This window comes from Leptodactylus fuscus, chromosome 8, assembly GCF_031893055.1.
Source record: "Leptodactylus fuscus isolate aLepFus1 chromosome 8, aLepFus1.hap2, whole genome shotgun sequence".
Classification (NCBI taxonomy): domain Eukaryota; kingdom Metazoa; phylum Chordata; class Amphibia; order Anura; family Leptodactylidae; genus Leptodactylus; species Leptodactylus fuscus.
Window position 1 is genome coordinate 19604376 of NC_134272.1, and position 15993 is coordinate 19620368.

Genomic DNA, 15993 nt, shown 5'->3' on the forward strand with positions numbered 1-15993 from the left:
AAAAGGAAAGTATTTGTGATGATAGATTTAACCCATAATTTGTTGTATAGAATATATTTTTGATAAACGTTTTGTACTTATTAAGGCGCACACCATCACTACTGTTCTATGGAGACTGTGCCGGATTTAAAGGGCCATTGTTGCCTACAAAGACGACTGGCTGACAACAGCGGACAAATCCTGCATTCACCTTGTGCGTCTTGGAATGCCGCCGCCCTCCGTCTATTCTTGTATTTTATTTATCAGATTTACTTGTTTTTATTCGTTTTGCATTAAAGTGAGACGTTAACCCCGTGTTGTGTGACTAAATCTGGCTGACAGCCAAAATAGGCACCATTAGTGCTCTGACTGTACTGGAACGCAAAGAAAAAGGACTTGGATTGTGAAGTGAACGTGCAGTCTATAACTATCGCCAGAACATTCTGGGAGCTGTAGTTCCCTAGATGACAGATGTTAGTGAGACCCCCAATAGAACAGTCCCTTACACATGTCCGCTCATTAGGATCATCCTGTTTACACCTGCAGCCTCCCAGGCACCATTTGTCCCCCACCCTCCCTCATCCCAGCATCTGTTTTCACACCCCCACATCCTCGCTGCTGCCCCCCACTTCACAGGAACTTGTCAACTTCCCCTCCTCACACCTCTAGGAAAGATGTGAACAGGGTGCTTTAAATACCATCCCACAGTAGACTATGGAAGGAGGTGGGAAGAAATATGGTCTGCAGGGAACCTATACATCTACTGCTAGCACTAAAGGCTCCAGTTTTAAATAAACAGCCCCCCCACATACACACACCTTAATGAAGCAATTTTTTGGATATTTTAAAAGCTCCTGTTGGGTGTAAATTGTATCAGGTGCTTCCACCTGGTGGCCAAATAAGAGAATGCAGCAGCATTCCTGCAGAAAAAGCACAGCATCATGCATTGCAGAGTAGCCATGTTTAGTATTAAAGCTCAATATCATTCATCTCTTATCCTGAACTATATCCTGTATTATACTCCAGAGCTGCACTCACTATTCTGCTGGTGCAGTCACTGTGTACATACATTACTTATCCTGAGTTACATCCTGTATTATACTCCAGAGCTGCGCTCACTATTCTGCTGGTACAGTCAATGTGTATATACATTACTTATCCTGTATTATACTCCAGAGCTGCACTCACTATTCTGCTGGTACAGTCACTGTGTATATACATTACTTATCCTGAGTTACATCCTGTATTATACCCCAGAGCTGCACTCACTATAACACCGCCCCAGACTACAGAACAGACCACAGGACTCTTTCATCTTTCCATTTTTTTTTAATCTTTTTCTCGTTTTATTAGCAGACGTCTGTGGCTTTATCTACCAAAAAAGTAAAATTAAAAATAATAAAAACCTGACTGATCGATGCGCATTATGAGCGGGGGATACTGGAGTCACATGGAAAGAGCGGGATATAAAAGAGAAAAGAGAATAAATTACAAAAACAGGGACCCGGTAGCGTCCCTGGTGGAGAGTTTCAGGCCCTCTAGGGGGAGACACGTGAGAAGTGGGGAGGTGAATGGAAAAGGGGAGAAGTCTGTGGCTTGAGAAGACTTCATATGGCAACGTGTAGGGGACGGCGCACATCTGTCTCAGTCCTGCTGGGGGCGTAGGCCCAGGGTCTGCTTGCACTAAGGCACTCCAAACTATAATCCCAGCAGGGTATAGACCACCACCAGCCGATTCGGGAGGGGAAGGGAAGCTGTGAGGAATGACTGGATTCAGGATTTTTAAAGGGTTGTTTTTTGTTTTTGAATTTATAAAATTGAGAAAAAAAAAAAGTTTCTAAAAGGATTTTGGTTTCCTTGCATAACACTGCCCTGACATACCACCCTTCTTCCCACCTGGTACCATGCTCTGTCACCTCCCCCTCCCCAAACCCAGCAAAAGTCTTGCAGAGCATTGAGAAAACCCCTTTCCTGAGACACGCAGCACATCGCTCCATTCTCCACACTGCAGAGCACTGCTCCTCTAGCCTCAAAAACGAAAAGACTTGTCAAGTGCCCTCCCCACTCAAATGTGCACCCAAGTCAGACGCTCCCCCCTTACCCTTCTCAGCACATTAACCCTAATAAGACTTAAATGAAGAGGAGAGAGGTGAAGTCTGCAGCTCATCTGCCCCCTCGAATCATGTGCTGGTCCCAACGTCAAAAAGAGAGTGGGGGGGAGGAGGAGATGGGGGAAGAGGCCCTTGGAAAAGTTCGAGACACATCAGGAGGAAATAGTGGAGAGGCCCTGGCATGGAAGGGGCAGGTCACAGGAAGTAGTCGGCGACAGGTTTCTTGGAGGGGATGCCCCTGGTCTCTTGCGGTGCAGCTTCAAAAATGATGAATTCCTTCTGAAGGTGCTCGTCCAGCTCAAGAATGGCGGCAACGTTTCCACATCTAGAATGGGTAAAGACAGAGGTGAGAGGGGTAGCCCAGGGAACACAACATGGTCACACAGAACAGGACTGACCTATAGCAGTAGTTTGGCGCAGACCATACAGTCAGGACAGTCTCGTTGAAATGCCATTTATACCCCTCCATAACCAGTTGATGGGCGCGGCAGATCATGTCAATGTTATTCGCCGCATTGAACTGCGCTACGACATCGCTACCGAACAAGTAACCGGCTCCACGAGGGCTCACACCCCACCCAGTGGTATCTGAAGGGTCAAACACAGAGTCAGCAGGAAGCTATGACAAAGATCAGGAGTCACATGGAAAGAACGGGATATAAAGGAGAATAAATTACAAAATCAAGGACCCGGTGGCGTCCCTGGTGGAGAGTTTCAGGCCCTCTAGGGTGAGACCACAGGCAGTGATGAACTCTTACCTTCTGGATCTGACCATAAAAGGTCGCACATGGGGCCGTCGTGAGGGACTTCCTGTTTGCGGTCGATAGTTCGGATCTGGTCCAGGGTCTGTATTGATGGTGAGAGTCCGCCGTGCACACAGAAGATCTGCCATAGGTATAGTCAGATTAAAACATAGAATATGGAGGTTCATGGTGATATTACTTGGGGCGGCCGCGGCACATTTCTCCTGCAGTACTCATTTAGTATTACAGTAATAAATGATTAAGGGCACTAGAAGCCATAAACCCACTGGTATCTGTAAACGTCCTAGTAATCTGTCAGTCACTACCCCCTCCCCACTGGCAGCCAAAAATATGGCAACTAGTCAAACCCCTACTGCCACTGGCAGCCATAAATATAGATCTCAGCTAGTCTCTCCTGTAAATACGCTGGCCACCCCACACAGAAAGCAATTTCTAATGGCTGACCAAGCATGAGCATTCTGGTGCACTCCGCTCATTAGGTGGACGCGCACACGGCTTTACACTCCATACTCTAAATAGCAGAATGTTGGACTAGGTCAGCTGGGTACAGATATTGGTGATTTCTCATTATCTGATCGTCTATGTGTAGCGCTCGGGTGCATCTCAGTCCTTACAATTTCTCACCTTTCCATCAATAATGGCAGACAGGCTAAGATAGTCAAAGATTTCCGTGCAGTACCGCCAAACTGTCACCGAGCCGTATTTGCGCAGACACTCATCGTAGAAACCATACACTTGTGTGATCTGTCGACTTTCATGGTTCCCACGGATAAGAGTGATCCTGTCGGGGTAACGGACCTGTGCAGAGGAAGGATCGCTCATTACTGACAACAAACAAGACAGCATGGCAGTAGAGGAGTAGGCCTGTGTCAGGGTGCGCTGAAGAGTTCAGCCGTGGACATGCCCTTTAACCGGCACTGATAATGTAGTAAGTGGGTACTTTACCTTTAACGCGAGGAGGAGGAGGAATGTTTCGACACTGTAAAAGCCACGGTCCACAAAGTCTCCCATGAACAGGTAGTTTGTTTCTGGGACGTCACCCCCGACCTGAGGCAGAAGGAAGGAGAGGTCAGGATGACATTCTGCAAACACTGGGGGCACGGTGAACTGCTCGGCACCACAGACCATCCATTACACCGGAGACTCACAAAGTGAATACTCACCCGAAAAAGTTCCTTCAGGTCATAGAACTGACCGTGGATGTCACCGCACACCTGACAAGATACAAGAGTATCATATCATCATCACAAGCTAATGGCTGACAAACTGACATGATAGAAGCCCTATATATACAGAAGAGCCATTATATATAAGTTAGCCCCTACCACAAGATAATAGTCAAGATCCGCGCTGATCAAGAGAATAAGGGACTCTATTGACAGAATGGCAGTCCCATATGTCTGTTGCTACTTCATTCTGTTCTATGGGATTGAAGAAAGCAGAGTATAGCGCTCAGCTACCTCCACTAGTCCATAGACTATGACAAGCCACGGGGGCCATCACTGTGCAATAAAGACTTTACCATGTCACTATACAGCTAAACAAAATGGATAGCGTCTCTGTAGGTATAATTGACATACTGTGATTTCCAAAACTACGACGGTTTTGGAAATCGAAGCGTATCCACTACGCATATTTTACTGCACTGTGAGGATGGGATTCCTTAGAATACCATCCACTACACAGTGACTGTAAAATGGTGCATTTTTTCTACGGCGTTCCCCCGCAGGCAAGCCGGCCTTTAGGAGTTCTCAGAATTTTATACTGATGGCCTATGCTGAGTTCAGTCGGGGTCTAACACCCAGCACCCCCAATCAACCATTTTCAATCAGCAGCTGAGCTGCAGTACTCTTGAACGGCCACTAGAGAGCAGACAGAGCATCACCTAAGAACAGCTGAGGGGTTGTGGTGCCAGGTCTTGGACCCCCACCAAGCTGAACTGAGGGGACTAAGTACTTGCAGCGTACTCGGTAAGTAGGGCCATCTACTGCACCAAGTCCACACATGGGGGATGGGGGGGGTAACAATATGTGCGTATAATTTTACGTTACAAGTGTTTGATTTATAAAAACGCATTTGTAAATTTACAAAATATGCTGGGACTTTTGGTTCTCTCTGATCATAGCAGGGGCAGGATTGTGTTTCCAGCGTCGCTCCGACCACTGATGGCCATCTAGGTCATACGTTTTTAGCACTTATTGCCAGGGATCAGAGCGCTTCTTACCGTGACAGGGGAGTCCACCCTCTGGACATTGCTCTCCTCAACCAGAATCTCTCTGTAAAAGAGGAGACATTGTAGTCAGCAGGTCGCACACAGGACGCCATTCTATTACGATATTGATCATACTCACCGGGCCTTGGCACAAAGAGCTTTCACTTCGCTCTCTTTGATAAGCTCACAGCGTCTCAGCTGCTCGATCTGCCGGTCCAGGTCACTGATTTCAGTCATGGCTCCTCCTTACCGAGCCTCTGAAGGGAAAAGAAGAGGAAAAAGTTGTCATGAACAAATAGTCAATACGGCCTCTGCCCTCGTAGTACCTGCTGCCAGGGGTGACACGTGAGCAGCGACTAACATGACTGCGCACTATACGTCTATACAAGTCCACCCCATAGACTTGTCTATATAGTATTCTGCTGGAAGATTCCATCTCAAGACCAAACAAGAGGGGGGTCCCTGATCGCTCAACACTGCAGATATTACAAGAAGTGTTGTCATAGGGACTGATACCCTGACCATGGGGCAGCCAACCATACTAGGACATCAGACCATCATAGAAGTGTCTGCCAGGCAGGACAGTCACCTGTGAGGTGGGACATGAAGGGTTATTCCTCCGCACCTCTATATAACCCCATCAGGTCTGATGCACTCGCTCCTGTATCCGAAACGTGACGCACAGAACTACACAAATAGAAATGAGGCGGGGGAAGAGGTCACAGAGAATAAGGCCTAAACCACACTAGAGGAAAAATAACCTGAAGTCCATGTGTAAGGAGCAGTAAGTCAGCGCCGGCCCCATAATCACAGGCTGCTCCAGTTACATAAGCCGTCACATGCTAGACTGACTACGCCACGGATTAGCCCCCTCCTCAGGCCACAGCTGTGTGTACACAAACAACTCCTTAAAGGGGTGATCCACTTTCTAATATAGATGCCCAATTCTTAGCATAGGTCTTCAATATAAGATCCGTGATGGCCTGACACCTTGGACCACAGAATATCAGCTTCTCCGATGGAAACATGCATTGTACTAAGTGTAATGGAGGCTTTATACACTGCACCACGACCCCATAGACTTCAAGGGGACAGCTGCAGTACCTAAACCCACCACTAGGCTTCTCCTGACATATGGACACTACCAGGAGCTGCTAATGTAACCAAGCTATACCGCACTTAGTGGAGGTCTCCCAGATAAAGCCAAATCCTCACAGAGAAGCGTTCAGGACAGGAGGTAGCTGAGCGGGCATGACCATCGCTAGTCTATTCGTCAGTGGACATCTAAAGTTACGTCCATGGTGTTAACTTCAAAAAGGCTGAATATCACCTGTACCCACTACATCGAGGACACTGCACCCTGTCCCTAGTGTCCCAGAATAACTTAGGCCCCATTCACATCTGCATTCAGGGAATCCACTTGGGGAGTCCACTTATACACATTAAATAGCGGTTATCTAAGGAAACTACACGGACTTCATAGACTATAATGGGGTCCGTGTGGTTTCCGAATGAAACATGCGGAGAGAAAAGCAGCACAGATGCCACACAGATGCCATTATCATCTATGGAGTCCGCGGGTTTCCTTAGGTAACTGCGTATAGGTTTCCATTTGGGGGAGGAGGGTGTCCCCAAGGGGACTCTCCAAACGGAAACCCGAACGCATGTGTGAATGGGGTGCAGTTCAGAAGTGAGATCAGTGAGGGAGGAAGTAGCTAGCTTCTCCTCTATAGAAAAAGGGAATACCCAGGGATGATTCAGACTCTGTCCACACCAGCAGGATTGTATGCCTGGCATCCAGTGATCGGGTAGATTACTAAACCAGTCCAGGTCCTCAATTATTAATAATGAATATGAATATAGGTCACCAGGCTGACGACTCTCACTTACTCCTATCCTAGGTCTGGATGGGTCTAGGTACAGAGGGGGCGTGGTTAATTACTTGTGCACCGCACAGAATCGACTTATCATGCCTGCAATATATGGACAGGAGATTTACAGACCCCAGCAGACATGACTAGTTGATCCTATCAGTGGATAACACTATCTGATATACCCCGGTGTGCGCGCCACTGCCCAGCCATCATAGGGCCTGGACATATTTGAGCAAGGACACCAAGGTGTCCCCATAGATGACCAGTGAGGAATGCAATTTAACCATTGCACCCATCATCCGTGCAGATCACTAGATATTATTGGTGACATGTTTGAAGCCTCCAGGATAAGCCCCAATTACCCCAACTTTCTTACAGGGATTCTATCATTAAAACTAATTTTTTTCTGCCTACCATGTAGGAATAGCCTTAAGAAAGGCTATTCTTCTCCTACCTTTACATGTCTTCTCCGCGCCGCCATTTGGTATATAATCCGGTTTTCCTCGGTATGCAAATGAGTTCTCTTGCAGCACTGGGGGCATTCCCAATGCTGCGATAGAACTCTCCAGCGCCGCCTCCATCTTCTTCAGGAACAGCCTCTTCACGTGTCTTCTTTCGGTGCTGGCTTCAAACTTCTAGGGCAAAGCCAACTGCGCATACCTGCCGGCCACAAGAACGTGGCCGCTTATACAGTATTGTAAGCGGCCATTTCCTTGTGGCCGGCAGGCATGCGCAGTTGGCTGCTGAAGCCTCGAAGTTTGAAGCCAGAGCCGGAAGAAGACGCGCAGAGAGGCCGTTCCTGAAGAAGATGGAGGCGGCGCTGGAGAGTTCCATCGCAGCATTGGGGACAATTATATACCAAACAGCGGCGCGTAGAAGACATGTAAAGGTAGGAGAAGAGTAGCCTTTCTTAAGGCTATTCCTACATGGTAGGCAGAAAAAATTGTTTTAATGATAGGATCCCTTTAAAGGAATAACATGATTTGGCCCCAACGTGCAGATATTCCTCCATTAGCCAGTCAGTGTTGTGTCACGTTACAGAGTCACAATCTGAGAACACCCCCTGCAGTAAAGTATTTTGGGTGTGTAAAGCTGAAAATCTCCGCAACAACAGATTACAGCAAACGTCAAGACGCCGAGGACTCCAGTAAATAACCGGCAGCAAAACCCACTCCCAAAATAGCAGCCTCCCCTCTGGTGATCTCCAGATGCACATCAGGAAAGTAGAGGTTCATAAAAAGAATGTAAGAACTACAGTGAAGACTGACACATGGGTTATGAAGCAGGAAAGGGGGCGCTATGTGTACATCTCCCCTATATGAACTGGTACCATGATGTATGGATGAGACTTGGGCATCTCTGACAGCAGTGGTGGTCCCGAATTCTTAGGGGTCAGAGAGGCCCTTTAATCATCTACTACCCGGACACAGCGCAGGAGTCTGGGACGCTGGCAGTTCATTTTCTGGCATCAATCCTTGCTCGATTTCAATGAGAACCGCTCACAATGTAGGTCAGACCAATTAAAGGGCAGAATTCTGGAGCCAGCGAACAATGTCCTGGAGACACGACCCGATAGTGACAAAGTGACAGGCACCACTGTATTAAGATAAACCCCCCACCCCATAGGAAACTGAGGGGTTACTATCACAGCTGCCAAGAGCCGCCACACAGCTTTCCTAGGTTCCGGAATGGAAATGCTTACTGGTCACATGACAAAATCATCATCTGCCCCTACCATCATTCTCCATTCAGGAAAGATGGGTGATGGTAGATCCAGGCCGTAGGGCGGTATACATATATCGGGGTGCCCTACACATTACCTATGTGCATCATTGAGTCTCCCTCCAGATAATAGGACATCATTACATACATGACCCCTATAGAGATGATATAGCTGGAGAAAGGTTGGAGTTTGCCTCTCTTACTTTGCCACTGCCTGAAGGTTTGCACCCACTGTGCATATCTCCATAGTGCTGCTCTTTATGGTGCGTGTGTGTGTGTGTGTGTGTGTGTGTGTGTGTGTGTGTGTGTGTATATATATATACACACACACATACAGACATATCAATACTGACCCATACACTTCTATATGACCAATAAGGGTAACCACAGCAATACACACCCACAGATCTATAGGGACCTATATACATCTACACATGACAAAGAGCTAAAGTACACCTGTGCATACATGGATAGGGAACCTACACACAGAGCTCCGTATAGATATGCAAAACCCTCTATGGGAAGACACAGGGGACTTTATATACAATCTATAGGGGGTAGATACACAGAAGAGACTATAAAAAGCCCTATAGGGACAGATACAGAAGAAAGCCTCTATATGCAGCTCTATAAGGGAAAGGAACACACTGGAGCCTCCATACACGCAGCTCTATAGGGCACAGGCACGCACTGGAGCCTCCATACACAAATTTCTATAGGGCACAGACGCCCAATGGAACCTATATACACACACAGCTCTATAGGCACAGGCACGCACTGGAGCCTCTATACAAACAGCTCTATAGGGCACAGGCACGCACTGGAGCCTATATACACACACACACACACACACTGGAGCCTCCATACACACAGCTCTATAAGGCACAGGCACACACTGGAGCCTCCATACACACAGATCTATAGAGACAGGCACGCACTGGAGCCTATACACACACCTCTATAGGCACAGGCATGCGCTGAAGCCTCCATAAACGCAGCTCTATAAGGGACAGGCACACACTGGAGCCTCCATACAAACAGATCTATAAGGAACAGGCACACACTGGAGCCTCCATACAAACAGATCTATAAGGAACAGGCACGCACTGGAGCCTCCATACAAACAGATCTATAAGGGACAGGCACACACTGGAGCCTCCATACAAACAGATCTATAAGGAACAGGCACACACTGGAGCCTCCATACAAACAGATCTATAAGGAACAGGCACGCACTGGAGCCTCCATACAAACAGATCTATAAGGGACAGGCACACACTGGAGCCTCCATACAAACAGATCTATAAGGGACAGGCACAAACTGGAGCCTCCATACAAACAGATCTATAAGGAACAGGCACGCACTGGAGCCTCCATACAAACAGATCTATAAGGGACAGGCACACACTGGAGCCTCCATACAAACAGATCTATAAGGGACAGGCACACACTGGAGCCTCCATACAAACAGATCTATAAGGAACAGGCACGCACTGGAGCCTATATACACACACTGGAGCCTCCATACATGCAACTCTATAGGGGACAGGCACACACTGGAGCCTCTATACAAACAGCTCTATAGGGCAGAAGCACACATTGGAGCCTCTATACACGAAGCTCTACAGGGGACAGGCATGCAATGAAGCCTATATACACAGCTCTATAGGCACAGGCACTCACTAGAACCTCTATAGGGCTCAGACACGCATTGGAACCTCTATATGTAGCTCTACAGGGCACTGTCATGCACTGGAACCTGTATATGCAACACTGTAGAGGACAGGCACGTATTGGAGCCTCTACATGCAGCTTCTGTTCCTTAGCTGCTATGGACTCCCAGTATATTTTCTCAGCATACGTGTGCCTACGTCTGTAATATATTACTGTGTATTATCCTGTATCTGTATTACTATGCTGCTGTAACCTGCTGAAATTTCCCCACTGTGGGACTATTAAAGGATTATCTTATAAGGAACAGGAAATCATTTCAGCCTCTATATACAGTCCTATAGGGGGACAGGCACGCACTGGAACCTCTATATGCAGCTGTATACGAGTCAAGCACACTTTGGAGCCTCTATATTCAGCTTTATGGGGGACAGGAACGCATTTCAGCCTCTATATAGGGACAGACACGCATGGGAGCCCCTATAAACAGCTCTATAGGGGACAGACACGCATGGGGGCCTCTATATACAGCTCTATAGGGGGCAGACACGCATGGGGGCCTCTATATACAGCTCTATAGGGGACAGACACGCATGGGGGCCTCTATATACAGCTCTATAGGGGCAGACACGCATGGGAGCCTCTATATACAGCTCTATAGGGGACAGACACGCATGGGAGCCTCTATATACAGCTCTATAGGGGACAGACACGCATGGGGGCCTTATATACAGCTCTATAGGGGGCAGACACGCATGGGAGCCTCTATATACAGCTCTATAGGGGACAGACACGCATGGGAGCCTCTATATACAGCTCTATAGGGGGCAGACACGCATGGGGGCCTCTATATACAGCTCTATAGGGGACAGACACGCATGGAGGCCTCTATATACAGCTCTATAGGAGGCAGACACGCATGGGAGCCTCTATATACAGCTCTATAGGGGACAGACACGCATGGGGGCCTCTATATACAGCTCTATAGGGGGCAGACACGCATGGGAACCTCTATATACAGCTCTATAGGGGGCAGACACGCATGGGAGCCTCTATATACAGCTCTATAGGGGGCAGACACGCATGGGGGCCTCTATATACAGCTCTATAGGGGACAGACACGCATGGGGGCCTCTATATACAGCTCTATAGGGGACAGACACGCATGGAAGTCTCTATATACAGCTCTATAGGGGGCAGACACGCATGGGAGCCTCTATATACAGCTCTATAGGGGACAGACACGCATGGAAGTCTCTATATACAGCTCTATAGGGGCAGACACGCATGGGGGCCTCTATATACAGCTCTATAGGGGACAGACACGCATAGGGGCCTCTATATACAGCTCTATAGGGGACAGACACGCATGGGGGCCTCTATATACAGCTCTATAGGGGACAGACACGCATGGGAGCCTCTATATACAGCTCTATAGGGGACACGCATGGAAGTCTCTATATACAGCTCTATAGGGTCTCGTTCATACACAATAGACTCTATAGTGCGGTACGTACAGCGCCCCCTCACACAGCTGTATACGTTCCTCACACACGTTGCCCGGCCGCCCACACATCCAGCATACAGGAGGGGCCCTTATACTCGCCGTCCTCGGGTACGGACCGGTAACGGCCACCGGACATTTCACAGACGGCGGAGTAGAACACGCGGATATCCAGGAGCTCGATGGGGCTCTTACCTAGGCCCAGTGTCCGGTGTAGCTCGGGCGGTGACGGCGCTCCCTCCTCCGGTGTCTCCCGCTTCCTCCTCCACACACCGAGAGCGAAGCACCGCGACAGGATGACGTCACCACCTCGTCACCGGCACCTCCCCCTTCAGCCCTGCCTGGCAACCGGCCGTGACGCAACTAAGGCGCGAAATCCTTGATTTTGAATTCCGAAGTTTTATTGATAGCTTCGCGAACAATTCCAGGCCTGACTGACTTGTGGGCCTTATATCCTGGCCTCCTGAGGGCGCCACATACCAGAGCAGACAGTGAGGGAGCTTATTATAGCGGAGCTCTGACAGTGCAGGCCATGCTGGGACCTGTAGTGCCACACATGAAATCCTTGGCAGGTATAAAATAATCTATTTGTTCCTTCCCTCATAGTAATGAACTCTCCAGATCTTGTAAACCAGGGACTATCTATGTGACATCTATGGGGATCATATGACGTATCTGTGCCAGAAACCCAGGTAAAAGAAACCTAGAAAACTGTACAAATGTGAGAAATATAAAACCGCAATATAACGCAAAGTGTGAACCTGTCCAGAGAACTGCTTATAGTGACAACCATCATGGCTGCCACCCATCACTCCCAAACTCCAGAACAGCAGCACAATCATACAACCCTTAATAATAATAATAATAAATTTTATTTATATAGCGCCAACATATTCCGCAGCGCTGTACAATTTGTAGGGTTCAAATACAGACAGAAAGATACATTACAAAGAACGTCATTTCACACAATGGGATTGAGGGCCCTGCTCCCAAGAGCTTACAATCTATGAGGTAGAGAGGGTGACACAAGAGGTAGCAGGGGCGGCATTGCTTATACAGTGGTCAGACAATTCTGTAATAGAGGTGACTGTCATTACACAAACATAAAACTTTATGAGCCGTCACCAGTTGTGTCCTATAACATGTGGATGGTGCTTGGACATATAGAGTTAGCCTGAGATCGCATCATATCATGTGGGGTAATGTGGGAGCGGGGACAGAGGAAGGTTACATTTTGGGGATTCTAATTATAGTACGGAAGGGTTTACATTAGATATTGTGATAGGCCTGTCTGATGAGATGTGTCTTTAGTTTGAAACTGTAGAAATTGGGAGTTAATCGGATTGTCCGGGGTAGAGCATTCCAGAGAAGTGGTGCAGCTCGGGAGAAGTCTTGTATACGAGCGTGGGAGGTTCTGATAATAGAGGATGTAAGTGTTAGGTCATTGAGTGAGCGGAGAACACGGGTTGGGCGGTAAAAAGAGATGAGGGAGGAAATGTATGGAGGTGCGGTATTATGGAGAGACTTGTGGATGAGAGTAATAACTTTATATTTTATTCTATAATGAATAGGCAGCCAATGTAGTGACTGGCACAGACCAGAGGCATCACTGTAGCGTCTAGCCTGATAGATGAGCCTGGCCGCTGCATTCAGAATAGATTGTAGAGGGGAGAGTTTAGTGAGGGGAAGACCGATTAGTAAGGAGTTACAGTAGTCAAGGCGAGAATGAATAAGAGAGACAATAAGTGTCTTTAGTGTATCTCTGGTGAGGAAAGGGCGTATTCTGGAGATGTTTTTGAGGTGGAGATGACACGATCGTGCGATTGATTTAATATGAGGGGTGAAGGAAAGGTCTGCGTCAAACATGACCCCGAGGCAGCGGGCATACTGCCTAGGAGTTATAGTAAGGCCTGAGACTTATAACCATATAACCATAGATTATGACCATATGACCATATAACCATAGATTATTTGCTTCCAGATTCCAGGAAAGCTGGGTGATGGAGGTCACCATACCCTGATTCATTAGCCTCTTCAGTCATCTCCAACATGTCAAAAGTACAACTCTCAGCAACTCTGGAGATCCTGACATGCTGGGAGTTGGTGTACACTATGTCTATAGGGGATTAGGTAGTTTTCCGTTATCGGACAAGCAGCAGCGCAGTTCAGCACCAGCATCGGGACAGCAGTTCCGTTCAGCATCGGAATTACATCCAAGGACTGCTGGCCCAATGCTTGTGCCCTGTGTCTAGTAGCCAGTACATCGATCGATGCCCCCATCCTCCTCCCAGTGCTGCCCCCAGCTCTCCTTACATCTGCCCCGTACCCTCTTCCCGCCACACGACTAGGCTTCACCGTAAATCCTGACCAACACTACTAGTTAGTCGCCAGACGCTGCAGGAAGTTTGTCCCTCTGGCTCACTGTAGCTCCCCGTTCCTATGGTCGGCACGTCCCTTTCAGGGCCTGGAATGCGCCCCGGTGTGTTTCCTTCAGGTCTCGGTACCGGCCATGGCGGTGAATGGACAGATTGGGAACACCGAGGTGAGGCCTAGTTGTGTGGCGGGGAGAGGGTACGGGGCAGATGTAAGGAGAGCTGGGGGCAGCACTGGGAGCATCGATATACTGGGTACTAGAGACAGGGCTCAAGCATTGGGCCAGCAGTCCTTTGATGTAATTCCCGAAGCTGCTGACTGCTGCTGTCCCGATGCCGGTGCTGAACTGCAATGCTACTGGCCCGATAACGGAAAAGTACCGGGGATTATATAGGTAGTGCATGTGCAACTAGTAAGACGTTTTATTTGCATTTCAGGAAGTGGAGACGATGATTCAAGACAAATTCCAGAATATGGAGTGATGACGAAAGACAAGGAAATTGGGAGCAACGCGAGAGTGGAGGAATAAGGTCAGCGACATCACTGGGCTATGTAAATGAGCAGTGACATCACTGGGTTATGTAAATGAGCAGTGACATCATTGGGTCTGTGTAAATGAGTAGCGACATCATTAGGATTATGTAAGAGAAAAATGACATCACGAAGGTTTTGTAAATGAGCAGTGACCTCACTAGGATTATCTAAGAGAGTAGTGACATCACTAGATTTATGTAAATGAGTAGTGACATCACTGGGTATGTAAACGAGCAGTGACATTCTGGACATTTGTAAATGACTAGTGTCGTCGCTTGAAGTATAGAATAAAAACAAAAGGGGGGCGCTCCCGCTATAATATCTATGGAATAGATGAAAATGTATCAATGAAAAGACTTTCACCCAAATAATCAGACAAGCGCATGTGTAGGATCCACGATCATGAAGCCACAAAAGTACGAGTTGCTGCTTTTATAGTCATAAAGAATGTGTCTATTAAAAAACACCTGAAGAAGTGGGAAGGGTCTCACCAAACGCGTCGTACTTATGTATTTTTATTTCTTTATAAACAAATTCTTTTTGACTATACAAGCCGCGCCTCATACTTATCTCATGTCACTTGGATTATGTAACGGAGCAGTGACATCACTTGCCAAATGTCCAACCCCACAGATGACATATAACCTGTGATTTGTGCTTGAGGATATTCACATGGTACGGTAAGATTGCAGTTTATTACCATAAAATTACATCAGGTTGCAGCGGTATTACCACAGTTTTGCAACTACTGTAGCGCTTTACTGCCATTTTTTTCAGCGATTGCAGCAACAAACTGCCCTTCCTACTTGGGACAGCAGGGACTTCTGTACAGCACTGCAGAATATGATGGCGCTATATAAGTATGCAAAATAAGTAAGAATTATGTCATGTACAATCTGACAATATATGCTCACCTCTGTGTGTTACAGGTCTGGGAAAGCTGAGTGACAGTCATCATGGTGGGCATTTTAGTTCTTAATGGGTTAGGCTAGCACGCGGACCTATTATTTTCTATGGCCGCGTACACATCACAACACAGGGCTTATTCCTCTCCATTTTTTGGTCTGGGTTCATTTAATGAAATCTATAGGTCGGTGAAGGACACGGACAGCACACAGATATCATCATGCACGTGTCCTTGTAGCCTTAGTCACCCAGCTTTTCTAACAAAATGGCCCAGTTTAATTACCAGGAAAAAAAATAAACATATCTATCTATCTAGAGAAGGAGCTTGATCTTCACTGGGCGC

At 47.5% G+C, this 15993-nt stretch overlaps 1 protein-coding gene and 1 long non-coding RNA gene across 2 annotated transcripts; one reads left to right on the top strand and one right to left on the bottom strand.

Moving 5' to 3' along the window:
- Window positions 1-1769: 1769 nt before the first annotated feature.
- Window positions 1770-12173, bottom strand: PPP4C (protein phosphatase 4 catalytic subunit). Its single transcript, XM_075285065.1, has 9 exons — window positions 12033-12173; window positions 5206-5323; window positions 5079-5130; window positions 4018-4068; window positions 3800-3901; window positions 3479-3652; window positions 2849-2975; window positions 2489-2678; window positions 1770-2415 (listed from the first exon to the last, which is right to left on the bottom strand). The coding sequence occupies exons 2-9, from the start codon at window positions 5301-5303 to the stop codon at window positions 2286-2288; spliced, it is 924 nt and encodes a 307-aa protein (XP_075141166.1). The 5' UTR covers window positions 5304-5323; window positions 12033-12173; the 3' UTR covers window positions 1770-2285.
- A 132-nt stretch (window positions 12174-12305) lies between these two features.
- On the top strand, window positions 12306-15597 carry LOC142217055 (uncharacterized). The gene is made up of 3 exons (XR_012717376.1): window positions 12306-12409; window positions 14648-14740; window positions 15522-15597. It is a non-coding gene; the product is annotated as an uncharacterized LOC142217055 (long non-coding RNA).
- The last annotated feature ends 396 nt before the right edge of the window (window positions 15598-15993 follow it).

What these genes read in the sequence shown, in the direction of transcription:
- PPP4C (XM_075285065.1), bottom strand. Translation starts at nt 5,303, where the DNA reads ATGACTGAAATCAGTGACCTGGACCGGCAGATCGAGCAGCTGAGACGC. An exon ending in GCTCTTTGTGCCAAGGCCCG is followed by an intron (nt 5,131 to 5,205) that starts GTGAGTATGATC and finishes CCTCTTTTACAG; the next exon opens with AGAGATTCTGGTTGAGGAGA. An exon ending in TTTATGGTCAGATCCAGAAG is followed by an intron (nt 2,679 to 2,848) that starts GTAAGAGTTCAT and finishes TTGACCCTTCAG; the next exon opens with ATACCACTGGGTGGGGTGTG.